The following is a 12,358-nucleotide window of genomic DNA, read 5'->3' as shown; positions in this document are numbered from 1 at the left end:
AATCCTTCAGACACTTCTGATTGGCTCATCCATAACTATATACTACTCATATATAGTTACTTATTGTACATATTGTAAACTTACCATTATCATTATTGATCAATAGGATATAACTATCCGGTATAGTAGTTTTTAAACGAAATGAATATTGAATTTCTTCTTCATCATTGATTATTATGCTCTCATTTTTTAAACATTTTGATGAATAAATACAATCACGAAATAATAAATGAATCCAATCTTGATGTAATGAATTATGTAATTGATTCATATGATGTAATTCTGGTCCTGTATGATGCATTGGACATGGTGATGGTATATCACCATAGTTACCAGAATATTCTTTAATACTTAAATAAGAATTCATATCTTTATATAATTTATTTTGTATACTACTACTATTATTATTATTATTAATATTACCAGTAGTAGTTTTGGAATTAGTAAGAATTAAGTTTTCAATTAATCGATTTCCCGCCTCACATTGTAAATGACCTTGTCGTAATACATTTAAACAAGACATCCAACCAATTGATAAACGTTTAATTCTTAATAATGATCGCTTATGCATCAAATGATTATTATCTATATTTGATTTATTCTGTGAATTGATGATAGATAATAAAGTTTCTATTAGATATTTGGTTTGACTTAAACGTATTGTATTTCGAACACGACAACCACGATAGAATGATTGTATACGTACTATAGCAATTAATAGATCAGGATTAATGATTGGTTGATTCCAACGATTAATAATTGTTTCTTCAATTGGATTACTATAAACCAAAGTAAATCGATGGAATAAGAAAAAAAAAGAAGAGTTATTGGTAAAACTATAATTGAAGGATGAACATATGCGCCACACAAATCTCATTCGATATGTATGAGGGCTGTGATACTGCCCAGGTGCCCTAACAAGAGCGGATGGTTTTCTTAGGGGACCACACACAGAGCCTATGACCTGAAGGTCTGATCCACAAGGCAAAGGAGCATCGTAAGGAGATACAGTCTCATGGAAGCCGGTGACCAAAAATTGGTCCATACGCCATTTGTTCCTTCAGGATACTGGAGCCCATGTGCACCATTGGTTTGGAATCCTGTTAAAGCACTGGACACTCGCTTTTCGTCCTCTCAATTTCGTAAACAACACCTCCGCCAGGAGAAGGCAGTGAGTAGGACTTCCTTGGCAGAGGCTATATACGCGTGACCATGTGAGAGCATTTCGAATGGGAGAGCGGACTCTCCCCACTCTCGTCTGCACCAGGGCATTTGGGGGCAAACGATGGACTAATCAGGTATAAGTTCATTGGGTTTCGGAGGTTAGAGCAAAATTCATTCATCTATTTCTTTAAATTGAGTTTTGATATTATAGCTGATGTCAGTTCGTGATGAACAACAACCCCCCCCCATCAATTGTGAATCATAATTCTAATACTTCACACTGGTTTATAACATTTATTTGATCTTAGTTATTAAGCGCACACTCTCATGGTCAGTCTGGCGTCGCTCAAAGTTGTCCATAAATGATAGTGAATTATTAGTGGATAAATATAGTCAGGCTATCATACAGAAATTCAAGATCCTCAGTCAATACATTGAATCAGTTCTTATACAAACAAAGTTTCGACTAAAACAAGAGAATATCATGTGATTAATCATAAGGAATAGTGCTAAATTCGTAGGTCATGGAATCATATAAGTAATATATACGCTTGATAAGAAAGGGATGATAAGAAGATGAAATTAGTTAGGGCAATATATATATATATATATATATATATATATATATATATATATATATATATATATATATATATATATATATATATATATATATATATTATCAATTCATTATGAACGTTGGTCAGAGTTTGAACTACGTTTAAGGTGACATTTTCAGGTCACTCCTTTTTCTCCTCACTAGTGACTAGCTTCGCGAGGGAATTCTGGGAGTTCCAGTGAGAAGCTATGACCAGTGGAGCTAGTCCGTGTTGGATAGAGACAGGTATCTACCTCATTACAATGGAAGATGATCGCGCGATTTCGTAGATTTGTTCAAGTTGGACATTAACACCGTCGGATGCCAGCAAACTCAGTGGTCAAGAGGTTAAGCGTTCGTGCGTGAAACTAAAGGCCCTGTGTTCGGACCCGCGAGGAGGTTTGTGGATGCGCACTGCTAAGCAGTCCCACAATAGGACGAAACGGCCTTCCAGTGCTTCCAGGTTTTCAATTGTGGTCTAAAATCAATCATGTCATAATCTGAATCAAAAACATTTTTTGTATCAATTCAGTATAAACTTTGTTCTACAGGACAAGTATGAACTCTCGCCCATAGTGACAACTTTATTCCCTCTGATAATTCAGGTGAACTACATTTATTGTATGTGCTTTTACAGTAACTGTAATTACTTCCCCCTTTATGTACTATAAACTTGTTATATAAATGATTGTATTATAGTCTAAAGATGGTGTGATTTTGAAATTTTTTTGGAGACGGGTTTTCAAAGAGTCAGTAAATCTTCATCACAACAATCTTTCGTGTTCTCACTTTGTGTTGTGGGAATTGGAGTGGATGGAAGGACGTCAGTGGTTCCAACTTATCAAGATTATCAAGGCAATAAGACTGTGAATTCAACAGAGTCGATACGCACATATAAAGCGACAATCCCCTATATTTAATAGTTGCTTATCCAGTTACAAAAGTGCCGAGAGACTCAATTTTACAGTTATCATAGAGATAAAATGTATAGGTATGTTCATCACTTAGAACATTTCAGTTAAGAAAAAATGGGATAGTCTAATTTGAACTAAACGATTGTTTTAAAGTGTACAATGTGTGAATAATATTAGAATCCCGATTGAGCATTTCATCCTATTTAGAGATTATCAGTTGTATTTACCTGCTATAACTCCTCAAGGTTGATGTTTACACTTAACCTCAAGTCCAATAATTTACATGTCAAATACTAACGTATCATTCACTGAACAGATAGCCATCAACCTTTACGACGGGTTAACAGTATTATATTGTTAGTTAGCGTTTTTAGGAATAAACTAAAAGCACATATAAATGCCATACTATTCTAGTTACAATCAGGTTTAAAATTTACTCCTATAGTTAATTGTTACCATTATCAATAATAGTGTTGAATGACTTGAAGTCGAAATTCATGAAAAGATATTTATCATATTGTTATGATTGATACGCAAGAATATATGAAACAATGGCCCCCAAATGCTCTGGTACGGTCGAGAGTGGAGAGATTAAGCTCTCCCTCTCCAAATGCTCTCATATAGCCACGTGCATATAACCACCGTCAAGGAAGTCCTACTCACTGCATTCTCTCGGTGAGGGGTATTGTTTACGAAATTGAGAGAACAAAAAGTGAATGTTCGGCGCTTTAACCAGGTTGGTGAATATGGAGGATCCCCCTATCGAGGTTGGAAAACCCTCATTCCGAACTAATGGTGAACATGGGCTCCAGGATCCTAAGGAAACAAATGGTGTATGCAACCATTGTTGGTCATCGACTACTCCGGGACAACACCTCCTTACGTTGCTCCACTGCCTTGTGGATTAGACCTTTGGGTCGAAGGCTCTGGTTGTGGCCCCTTGAGTAAACCGCTTGCTTCGGTTTGAGCACCCGGGTAGTATCACAACCCTCAAACAAATTGAATGATTTATGTGGCGCATATCTATTTGGTGCCTCCTTGTGTTTAAATATATAAATAAATAAATGAAATAACAGTTAAACAAAGAATCATATCGACTTCATTTATTCACTCATCAAATTGGGATCATTTTTTTATTACACTGATTATATACAAAACATGAAAATCAACTCACATTTTAACTGACTGATTAGTTTTCTCTCCACCTATTGAAAGAAAAAATGTTTGATAGATGTAGTAGAAACTTAGCGAACAGAACACCAGTGGGAACAATAGAATGCGTTTAACACAAAATTACAGGACTTGCTAATAAAATCTAATAATCAAATAGTAAATACGTACTTAGCAAAATATCCATCAGTTGTCGTCTCATAATCACTCAGACTTCATTGTTCTTACATTTTCATACAAATTGCATTCTTTTCCCATTCTTTACTATTCAATCCTCTTGTGTCTCTGCTGCCAGACCTTCTGTTTACGACTAACATCATCTACTACTTATGTCAATATAAGTAGTACACACCACGGTAACAGTAGAGTGAATAGTACTAGTAGTGGTAGTAGTAGTAGTAATCACTACTAGGATTTCATTTCACAACCGTTTCTATTCGAGTTGATTCATCTATATAACGTTCGTTGTTAATCCAATGCAATGTAGTAAAAAATTAATAAATATGTTTCTCTGTTATGAGTCTGCTATATTTGAAGACATTAAGAGATCACCTAAATTGGTGAACAGGACGAAGTCAGTCAGTCAGCTACAACAAAAGACCAGGAACATATATAAGCATCGGTTCAAGTTGCAATACCTCATTAGCACAACAACACGAACACCAGATTCATAGGAGTAGTTAACTCAATGATATAAAAGAAAGATTGCAGATAAGGTTATAGTACAGAAAGAAAGAATTAGTTGGTACAAAGAAAGATATGAAACGATTTCAGTCTCACAATTTAAGGAAAGACAGAGTGTGTATACACCCATACCATTGTGATCGATCGATTGTGAGTCATGTCACACACAATCTCCAACCATTGGTTATGATAGTCACACGGACACCAATCAATTATTCCAATGCACCCCAGCCTCACTAACTAGAGTAAGAATTTCAAGTTCAGATGAAAAAAAGTACATTCCAAAATCCTTCAAAAGTACAAACAATAACAAGCACACAACTTAGGCGAATATTTAGCACATAAAAATGTCCTTGGGAAAAGTCACACATTAAAATGTCCAACGAACCAATGACATTTAGGATCCTTTCAAGTAGAAAATACAATCTGAAGGTAAGAATGGGCGCTCTTGGTGCGAAATCCAGAAATAAAATCACAAAAGCAAGACATTTACCAAGTTAGTTCTTGGTGTTCTAGCATCCCCAACAAAATCGTAGTGAATCTTCAATGATTACTGATTCTACTCAACTAATCTCTGATTACATAGATCATAGTTTAGATTCGAAAGCTCAGATCCTCGATCAACTAAGCTGAATCTATAAAATAATTTCTAAATGATGCTTTGTAACTATTCCCTTAAGCTAGATAGGTTTGGATCCAATCCTATTCAACTAGAGCATACGAGTCCGCAGTAATGTTTATGATGCGTATAAATCTGAAACTGAATATGAACAAATCACTAGAACTGAACGTTTAAAATGATACTTTTTTCAATCATTGTAAAAGATGTTGAATTTGTGAGTGTTGATTATCAGCAGGAAGCTTTAAACACATATTTAGCATTTCAGTAGTTGAAATCATGAAACAATTGAAGCTAGACCACCATGGAAAACTTGGAAGCACTGAACGGCCGTCTCCTCCTGTTGTGGTACTCCTCAGCACTACGCATCCACAATCCCCCGCGAAATTCAAACCCAGGAGTCCCATACACGGACGAAACGACCATCCAGTGCTTTCAGGTTTTCCATGGTGATCTAGCTTCAATTAAATCATGTTTTAAACTACTGAAATCCCTAAAATCTCCACAAAGCCCCCTTCTGATATTTAGCATTGTTATCGCTCAAATAAAATATTTGACCTTTAGAAGTGGAAGTAAATAGGATGTCCATTCTTTGAGATGGTAATGTTAGAATTTAACTCATACAGTGACAACCGCTAATGAAAATCACATTGAACTAGGCGATTTGCCCCCAAATTCCACGGTACGGACGAGAGTGGGGACATTAGGCTCTCACTCCCAAATGCTCTCACATGGTTACATGTATACAGCCAATGTCAGCGACGTCCTACTCACTGACTTATCACCGCATTACTGCTGTTTACAGAAGTGAGAGAACAAAAAGCAAATATCTGGTGCTTTAAACGAGTTGGTGGACACGAGAGGTTCACCTAGGAAAGTTGGAAAACCCTCATTCCAAACAGCTGGTGCACATGGGCTCCAGGATCCTAAAGAAACAAAATGTGTGTGAACCAATCGTTGATTACCAGCTACCGTGAAAATGTATTTCCTTGGGTTGCTCCACTGCCTTGTGGATCAGGCTTTCGGGTCGAAGGCTCTAGTTGTGGCCCTTAAGAATAGTGCCTATTTCCGTTTGAGCACCCGGACAGTATCCCAGCACTCATATAAATTGAATGATTTATGTGGCTCATATCTATTTGGTGCTTCCTTTTATCAATGTTTATGTGGTTAAATAAATAAATAACGAAAATATGGTATTTCAGCTCAAATAAAATACTCGGAAAGAATAATAAATCTATTCAATACTTACGTGAACTAAGCACTTTTGATTTTTGTTTTGTTATAACTGAAGGAGCAGGATTTGAAACCGTTTCTGAAATATTTTTTTTAAAAAAAAGTCTTTAGAAAAAGATATAATTCCTATTGTGATGTGAGCTACTTATATCCACATAAGTAGTATATGACACTTGATTGTCCCCACGCGTGTTCTTGTTTACTACACTATGGATATCAACTAAATTTCTGTCATATTTTCTGGAAAGTCACTTAAAATCTGGAAAGACAACATAGCCGTTTCTACGTATTTCTTTCGGACTCCACAGTGTTATATACGTCGACCAAAAAAACTATTTGAAAGAAAAGTAATTTTACTTACGCCTGTTACCACTGATCGAGGAGTATAGGCCAACCATCGACATTTTGCATTCAACTCTGTCCTTGAGAATACTTTCCAGTTCCTGTTTATCCTTTTCATATCTGCTTCCAACTCCCGACTAAGTATTTTCTTTGGTCTTCCTCTTTTTGTTTCCCTTCAGAACTCCAAGTCAGGGCTTACCTCGTGATGCAGTTTGATAATTTCCTCAATGTGCGTCCTATACACATCCAACATCTTTCCCTAATTTCCGCCTCGACCGGAGGTTGGTCTGTTCTCTGACACAGTAGGTTGTTGTTGATGATATCCAACCAACGGACATTTACTTTCTTACGTAGACAACTGTTTAGAAATACTTTTATCTTTTTGATAATGGTTGTAGTAGTTCTCCACGTTTCAGCTCAGTAGAGTAGAACTGTCTTGACGTTCGTATTGAAGAATGTGACTTTAGTATTGGTTGACAGTTGTTTTTAGTTCCATATGTTCTTTAACTGTAGGAATTCTGTCCTTGCTTTGTTAACCCTCGCCTTTACGTCTGCATCAAATCATCCTTGTTCATTGGTGATGATGCTCCCCAGATACGTGAAAGATTGCACATCTTCCTGAGCTTCTCCATCAAATGTGATTGGGTTTGTGTTCTGCGTGTTGTATTCGAGGACCTTCCTTTTTCCCTTGTATATGTTGAGATCTGCTCACGACAGGAAAGTGTGGATTGGCGGCCTATGCTCCTCCACGTGGAGTAACAGTCGTAAGTAAGTAAATAAGTATGTTGAAGCCTGCTGATGCAGAGACTTCTGCTTCACTAGTTGTCTTCATCTGCACTTTTCCGTGTGTATGGGACAGTAATTTTAGTGCTCACTAATAATTTGCTTTTATATAGATACTCCAATTTTATTGTAAAAAACAACAAACAGTTAATCGTCAATATGTAACTTTTAAACTTCATGTTGAATAAGTAAAATCATATTTCATTACCAGTCATTCTAAAACCAAGGAATAGTGGAAAGTTGTTTCAGACTAGTATGAGATTTCTCAGTAGTAAACACCTACAACCTCCAAACTCATTTAAATTTACTACCTTCACAACCTTTACCATCGTTGTTATCTATCTCACTTTCAACATCATTGAACTCTATCTATCATAGATGATAACTAGAGCTTCAGAGATCTATCTTAAATTTGGCCGCTAGTAAGGACATCATCATTTTCAAAATGATAAGGTTAAGCATTCGCGCGCTAGACTGAAGGCCATGGGTTTGAATCCCAAGGTGCAAAGTCGTGGATACACACCGCTGAGGAGTCCCACAATAGAACGAAACAGCCTTCCAGTGCTTTCAGGTTCTCAGTGGTTGTCTAACATCAATCGGTTCATGAATTAAATGTCATCAATATGAATCTACTTGTTGAACTCCATATCATTACATATACCTAAACGAGCTAATCAATGAAATAATAACAAAACAGACAATTATTACATCATATTACCATGACTATAAACTACTCGAAATGGATTGATTGTAATAAAATCTGTTTGTAATATACGCCAAGCATAATTCATATCGGATGTTCCAGAATTTTCAGTGAAACGTTGTAGTATTGACAATAAAGTTGGTTTAATTATCTAAATAGAAAAGTATATCATACTTAGGATTATAATTATGACACATAGAATGAGATTTGTGAGTACCAAGTAGTACTGAACATGTAGTGACCTACTTTTATCAAGAGAACGCGATGGGTTTAATGGAAACAATCATTATTATAATCAATTGTACCAGTGATTGTTTTACTATGCTCGTTTGTTTAACTGTGCTAAAGACAGCCATATTACTGCTCCATTATACTTCAATTGATTGTGACCTTGCACGGGTTGGGTTACGCTCGCTTACCACGCTTGTACTCCTTTGGAACGATCTCGGTATCCTTCCGATACCACGAGATCGCCAACAAATGCATCTCGACTACAGCCATCAACTGCCTTCTGATATTTGGCTTACGGGGGTTTTTATCGGTTAACTGGCACGTAGACTTCTTGTAGTGAAGTTCATAGTCAACCACGACTCGACACCACACTACAAACATCTACTATATCCTAGTTTAGAATTTTATTTGTAATAGACATCAACAAACTATTAGGGATCAAATTAAATATCCGCAAATCGATTGAAGATTGTATTACTCCTAGATTGTTAGGCTGTATACTAAAAAGTTCCATATCTGATAAATCTTCTTAATTTGAACGCTTTATTCGGTTCCTAAGCTATTCTATTAACCCGCAAGCTAGAACTACGCAGAGACCTGAACACGAAAGAAAAGGCGCAAATTAAGCAAAAACACTTTAATCCAAAGGTTCATTTTTGTACAGGAAAACATGGGTATTTATAGATGTTAACATTTGTTAAATCAACATCATATTTTGGCCAATCCGCTAAAAGACATATTATGCTACTGACCAATAGTAGCACGCCACGTTGGCATTCTAGAAAGCTCCATCATGCTCTGATTTTCTAGGACTCTTCGGCTCTTTTAGGGCCTCTAGAGGCTCTGCTGCAGTTCTCGGAAAGCCGACTCAACAATATTCCGATAAGATATCCATCTAGTGTTCTTTTAATTTTCAATAGTTTTCTAGTTAGTAACAATCCATGATGTACAATACCTTTAACTAACAATTTACTGAGGAATCTAATAGAGATTCCAGTTTAACGATCTTTAAAACTGGATTACAGATTATAGCCTTGTGGCCTTGTTCCCCTATCAATATATATGACGTAATGATACCGTCAATTAAAAAATAGTGACTTATCAACCGGATTTATGATGTATAAACCCGTACGAGAAGTCTAGAGTTCTTATCGGTCATTCTTCCTACCTGGCTCTGCCTATCAAGTTCAGAACATTAATCTCAGCCTCTATGATATGAATCATGATATTTCAAACATACTGGGTTTATATACAAACGAAACAGACTACATCATACTATAAAATGGAAAATAACATTTATACAAGATCTAAGCCAAAAGTCGCTGTGAATGTGGGTGACTGTAATTAATAGACAGGGCATAACTCAAAGACGGCGAATTGTATAATAATAATCTTTGAGTCAAAATAAAGCGTATAATAACAGGAATATAGATATATATGATCTAGTTACTGAATAGTTATAGAATAAGACAATGTGTATAGTATTAATCCATTAATAGATCCGAATAGTTACCATTCAGTATTCTCGTTGAGATATAACAATATGATCTAAACGTATTATGTTCTATCTAATAAATGTTCATCATGTTCTGAATTCATAAATACAAACCATGATAAAAATCCTCCTTGTTCTTCTCTGACTATTCGATCACTACACAACCTTCTTATGATATTTGAATGTTATGAACACTTTATGATGTAATCTATTTCTGTTCTTTTGAAGTCTCATATATCTGCTGAAGAGTCTTATAATAAGACGAAACGGTCGTCCAGTGCTTCCAGATTTTCCATAGTGATCTAGCTTCAATTGACTCATGATCTCAACTAGGGAAATCTTTCATATATATATATATATACTAAACAACTTAAGGACGAGACTATAATTTATGGATGAACCAATCAGGTATAAGATAATAGGTTTCGGATTTTGTAGCGAAATTCACTCATCCATTTGGATAAATAAAGTTTTGACATTATACCTGATGTCAAATCTTGATGAAAACCCTAAATCTAATTCCTAACCTTAACCATCAACTATAATCCATAAATCGAATTCCTCTCACAGGTTTTGAGATGGTGGAGAAGATTTGTGGCTCAGATGGATGATTTTGGTGGAGTTTTGTTCTCTGAGCTGAATGGTTTGGTTGTGGAGCTTTCATCGTTCTTCTGAACGACATCATCAGCACAAACTTCAGATAGAAGTGAAGTGTTCGAATTTCTCCATATGTGTGTTCACAGCTTGTTCTGTGCACAGAACTCCACCAACATCCCACAGGTTTATAACCCTCATTTTGTCCTAGTTACTAGGTTTACACTCTGAAGCTCACTTTACCGTTACTCAAAGGCAGAGGAAATTCCAAAAACACCAGAAAAATTTTAGAAGCCTGGCACTGAGGTAAATCAGCAATCAACAAGCACATTGTTATTGATCCAATATATCAACCAATTAGAAAAATTATGCACAAATATAGGAACGAAAATCAAAACAATGGGGAACACAACGAAAACAAAGAAGTAAACAATGACAAATCTAAGGTCAATAAGAACCAATCAACATCGAGCTGTACAGAACAAGCTGTGAAACGCATAAGGAGAAATTCGAACACTTCACTTCTATTTGAAGTTTATGCTGAAAACAGATATATCCAATCAAAGATGGATAGTGGCTAGCAGTGAAATCCAAGAGGCACGTTTCGTCTTTATTTAGGACTCATCGGCTGGATGTACCTGCACCCCAAAGTTGATTTTCACTTCAGGATTCGAACCAAGTACCTTTCGCTTCAAACCCTGGGATACAGATATATCCAGCTGATGAATCCCAAATAGGATGAAACGTGAATCAAACTGGATTCCACTACTAGTCACTATCCATATTTGCTTATAAATGCTTAATTAATGTAATATCGAGACATATGCACAGTATGCACATATGCCGATAACAGATTGATCAATTGCAGTCTTAAATCTCAATGGAAAGATACAAGCCAAATAATACCATATGAATTTAAATTCACCCCATTGCACAAGTAAGTGGCTATCAGGACTCAGTAGCTAAGTAGATAACACAATAGCGTTTGAAGCGAATAATACTGAGTTCAAGTTCCAGAGTGAACATCAACTCTTTAAGATCCAGGTACATTCAGTTGATCAATCCCAAATAGGACAAAACCTACATCAAATTGAATTCCATTACTAATCACTATCCATCATTGCTTACAAAAATCTTGTGAATTAAGTCAATATCGCGGTAATACTCACAAGATACACATATATTACTAACAAGAGATTGATTAATTACACTTTCTAAATAACAATAAGTAAATACACTTCCTTACTTTTTGATTAGGCCATATAGATAATAATTGTTTAAGTTCATTTTCTTTAGTAATTAAATTGTTTATAGCATTTGTAAATTTTTCTTTAAATTCTAATTCATTCAATTCTGTATTATTTATTATAATACTACTATTATTATTGTTACTATGAGTAGTGGTAGTGGTGGTAGTTGTGGTGGTGTTGGTGGTGTTGGTGGTGGTGGTGATGGTGTTGGTAGTCATGTAAGATACATAGATCTCAGTTAAATGTACTAATATTTCTATAGATTGTCCAATATTATACATACAATGAATCAATTGATTTGCATAATATTTAATTAATAATGGACAGATTGTAATCCCATTTAATAAGATATAATCATAATCATCAAATAATATATTGATTGATTGATAAATATCTTTGATAGATAAATTAGATGATTTAATGAATTGATTATTGATATGAATTGATGAATGTTGACGTCCAAGAATAGTAATAACATAACCTAATGGTGCATAAATGATTAATTTATAACAATATCGACTAAATGTTAATAATAATGATATAGAATTAGTACCAGTTGTTTCAAGATATTTCATTGG

At 35.3% G+C, this 12,358-nt stretch overlaps 1 protein-coding gene across 1 annotated transcript in view; it reads right to left on the bottom strand.

The window, feature by feature from the left end:
• MS3_00010532 (uncharacterized protein) overlaps nt 1-12,355 on the bottom strand; it is a gene marked incomplete at both ends in the record, with an annotated part of 32,055 nt that extends 19,700 nt beyond the window's left edge. The window contains 5 exons of the mRNA XM_051218906.1: nt 85-779; nt 3,851-3,881; nt 6,399-6,461; nt 8,226-8,361; nt 11,777-12,355. Of these exons, the coding sequence (XP_051064069.1) occupies nt 85-779; nt 3,851-3,881; nt 6,399-6,461; nt 8,226-8,361; nt 11,777-12,355 (1,504 nt within the window). The remainder of the gene's footprint in view (nt 1-84; nt 780-3,850; nt 3,882-6,398; nt 6,462-8,225; nt 8,362-11,776) is intronic.
• Between the last annotated feature and the right edge of the window lie 3 nt (nt 12,356-12,358).

Source organism: Schistosoma haematobium, assembly GCF_000699445.3.
Source record: "Schistosoma haematobium chromosome Unknown HiC_scaffold_215, whole genome shotgun sequence".
In the NCBI taxonomy this organism is placed as follows: domain Eukaryota; kingdom Metazoa; phylum Platyhelminthes; class Trematoda; order Strigeidida; family Schistosomatidae; genus Schistosoma; species Schistosoma haematobium.
Note: the sequence above shows the minus strand (reverse complement) of the source record. Positions and strands in the feature narration are given on the sequence as shown.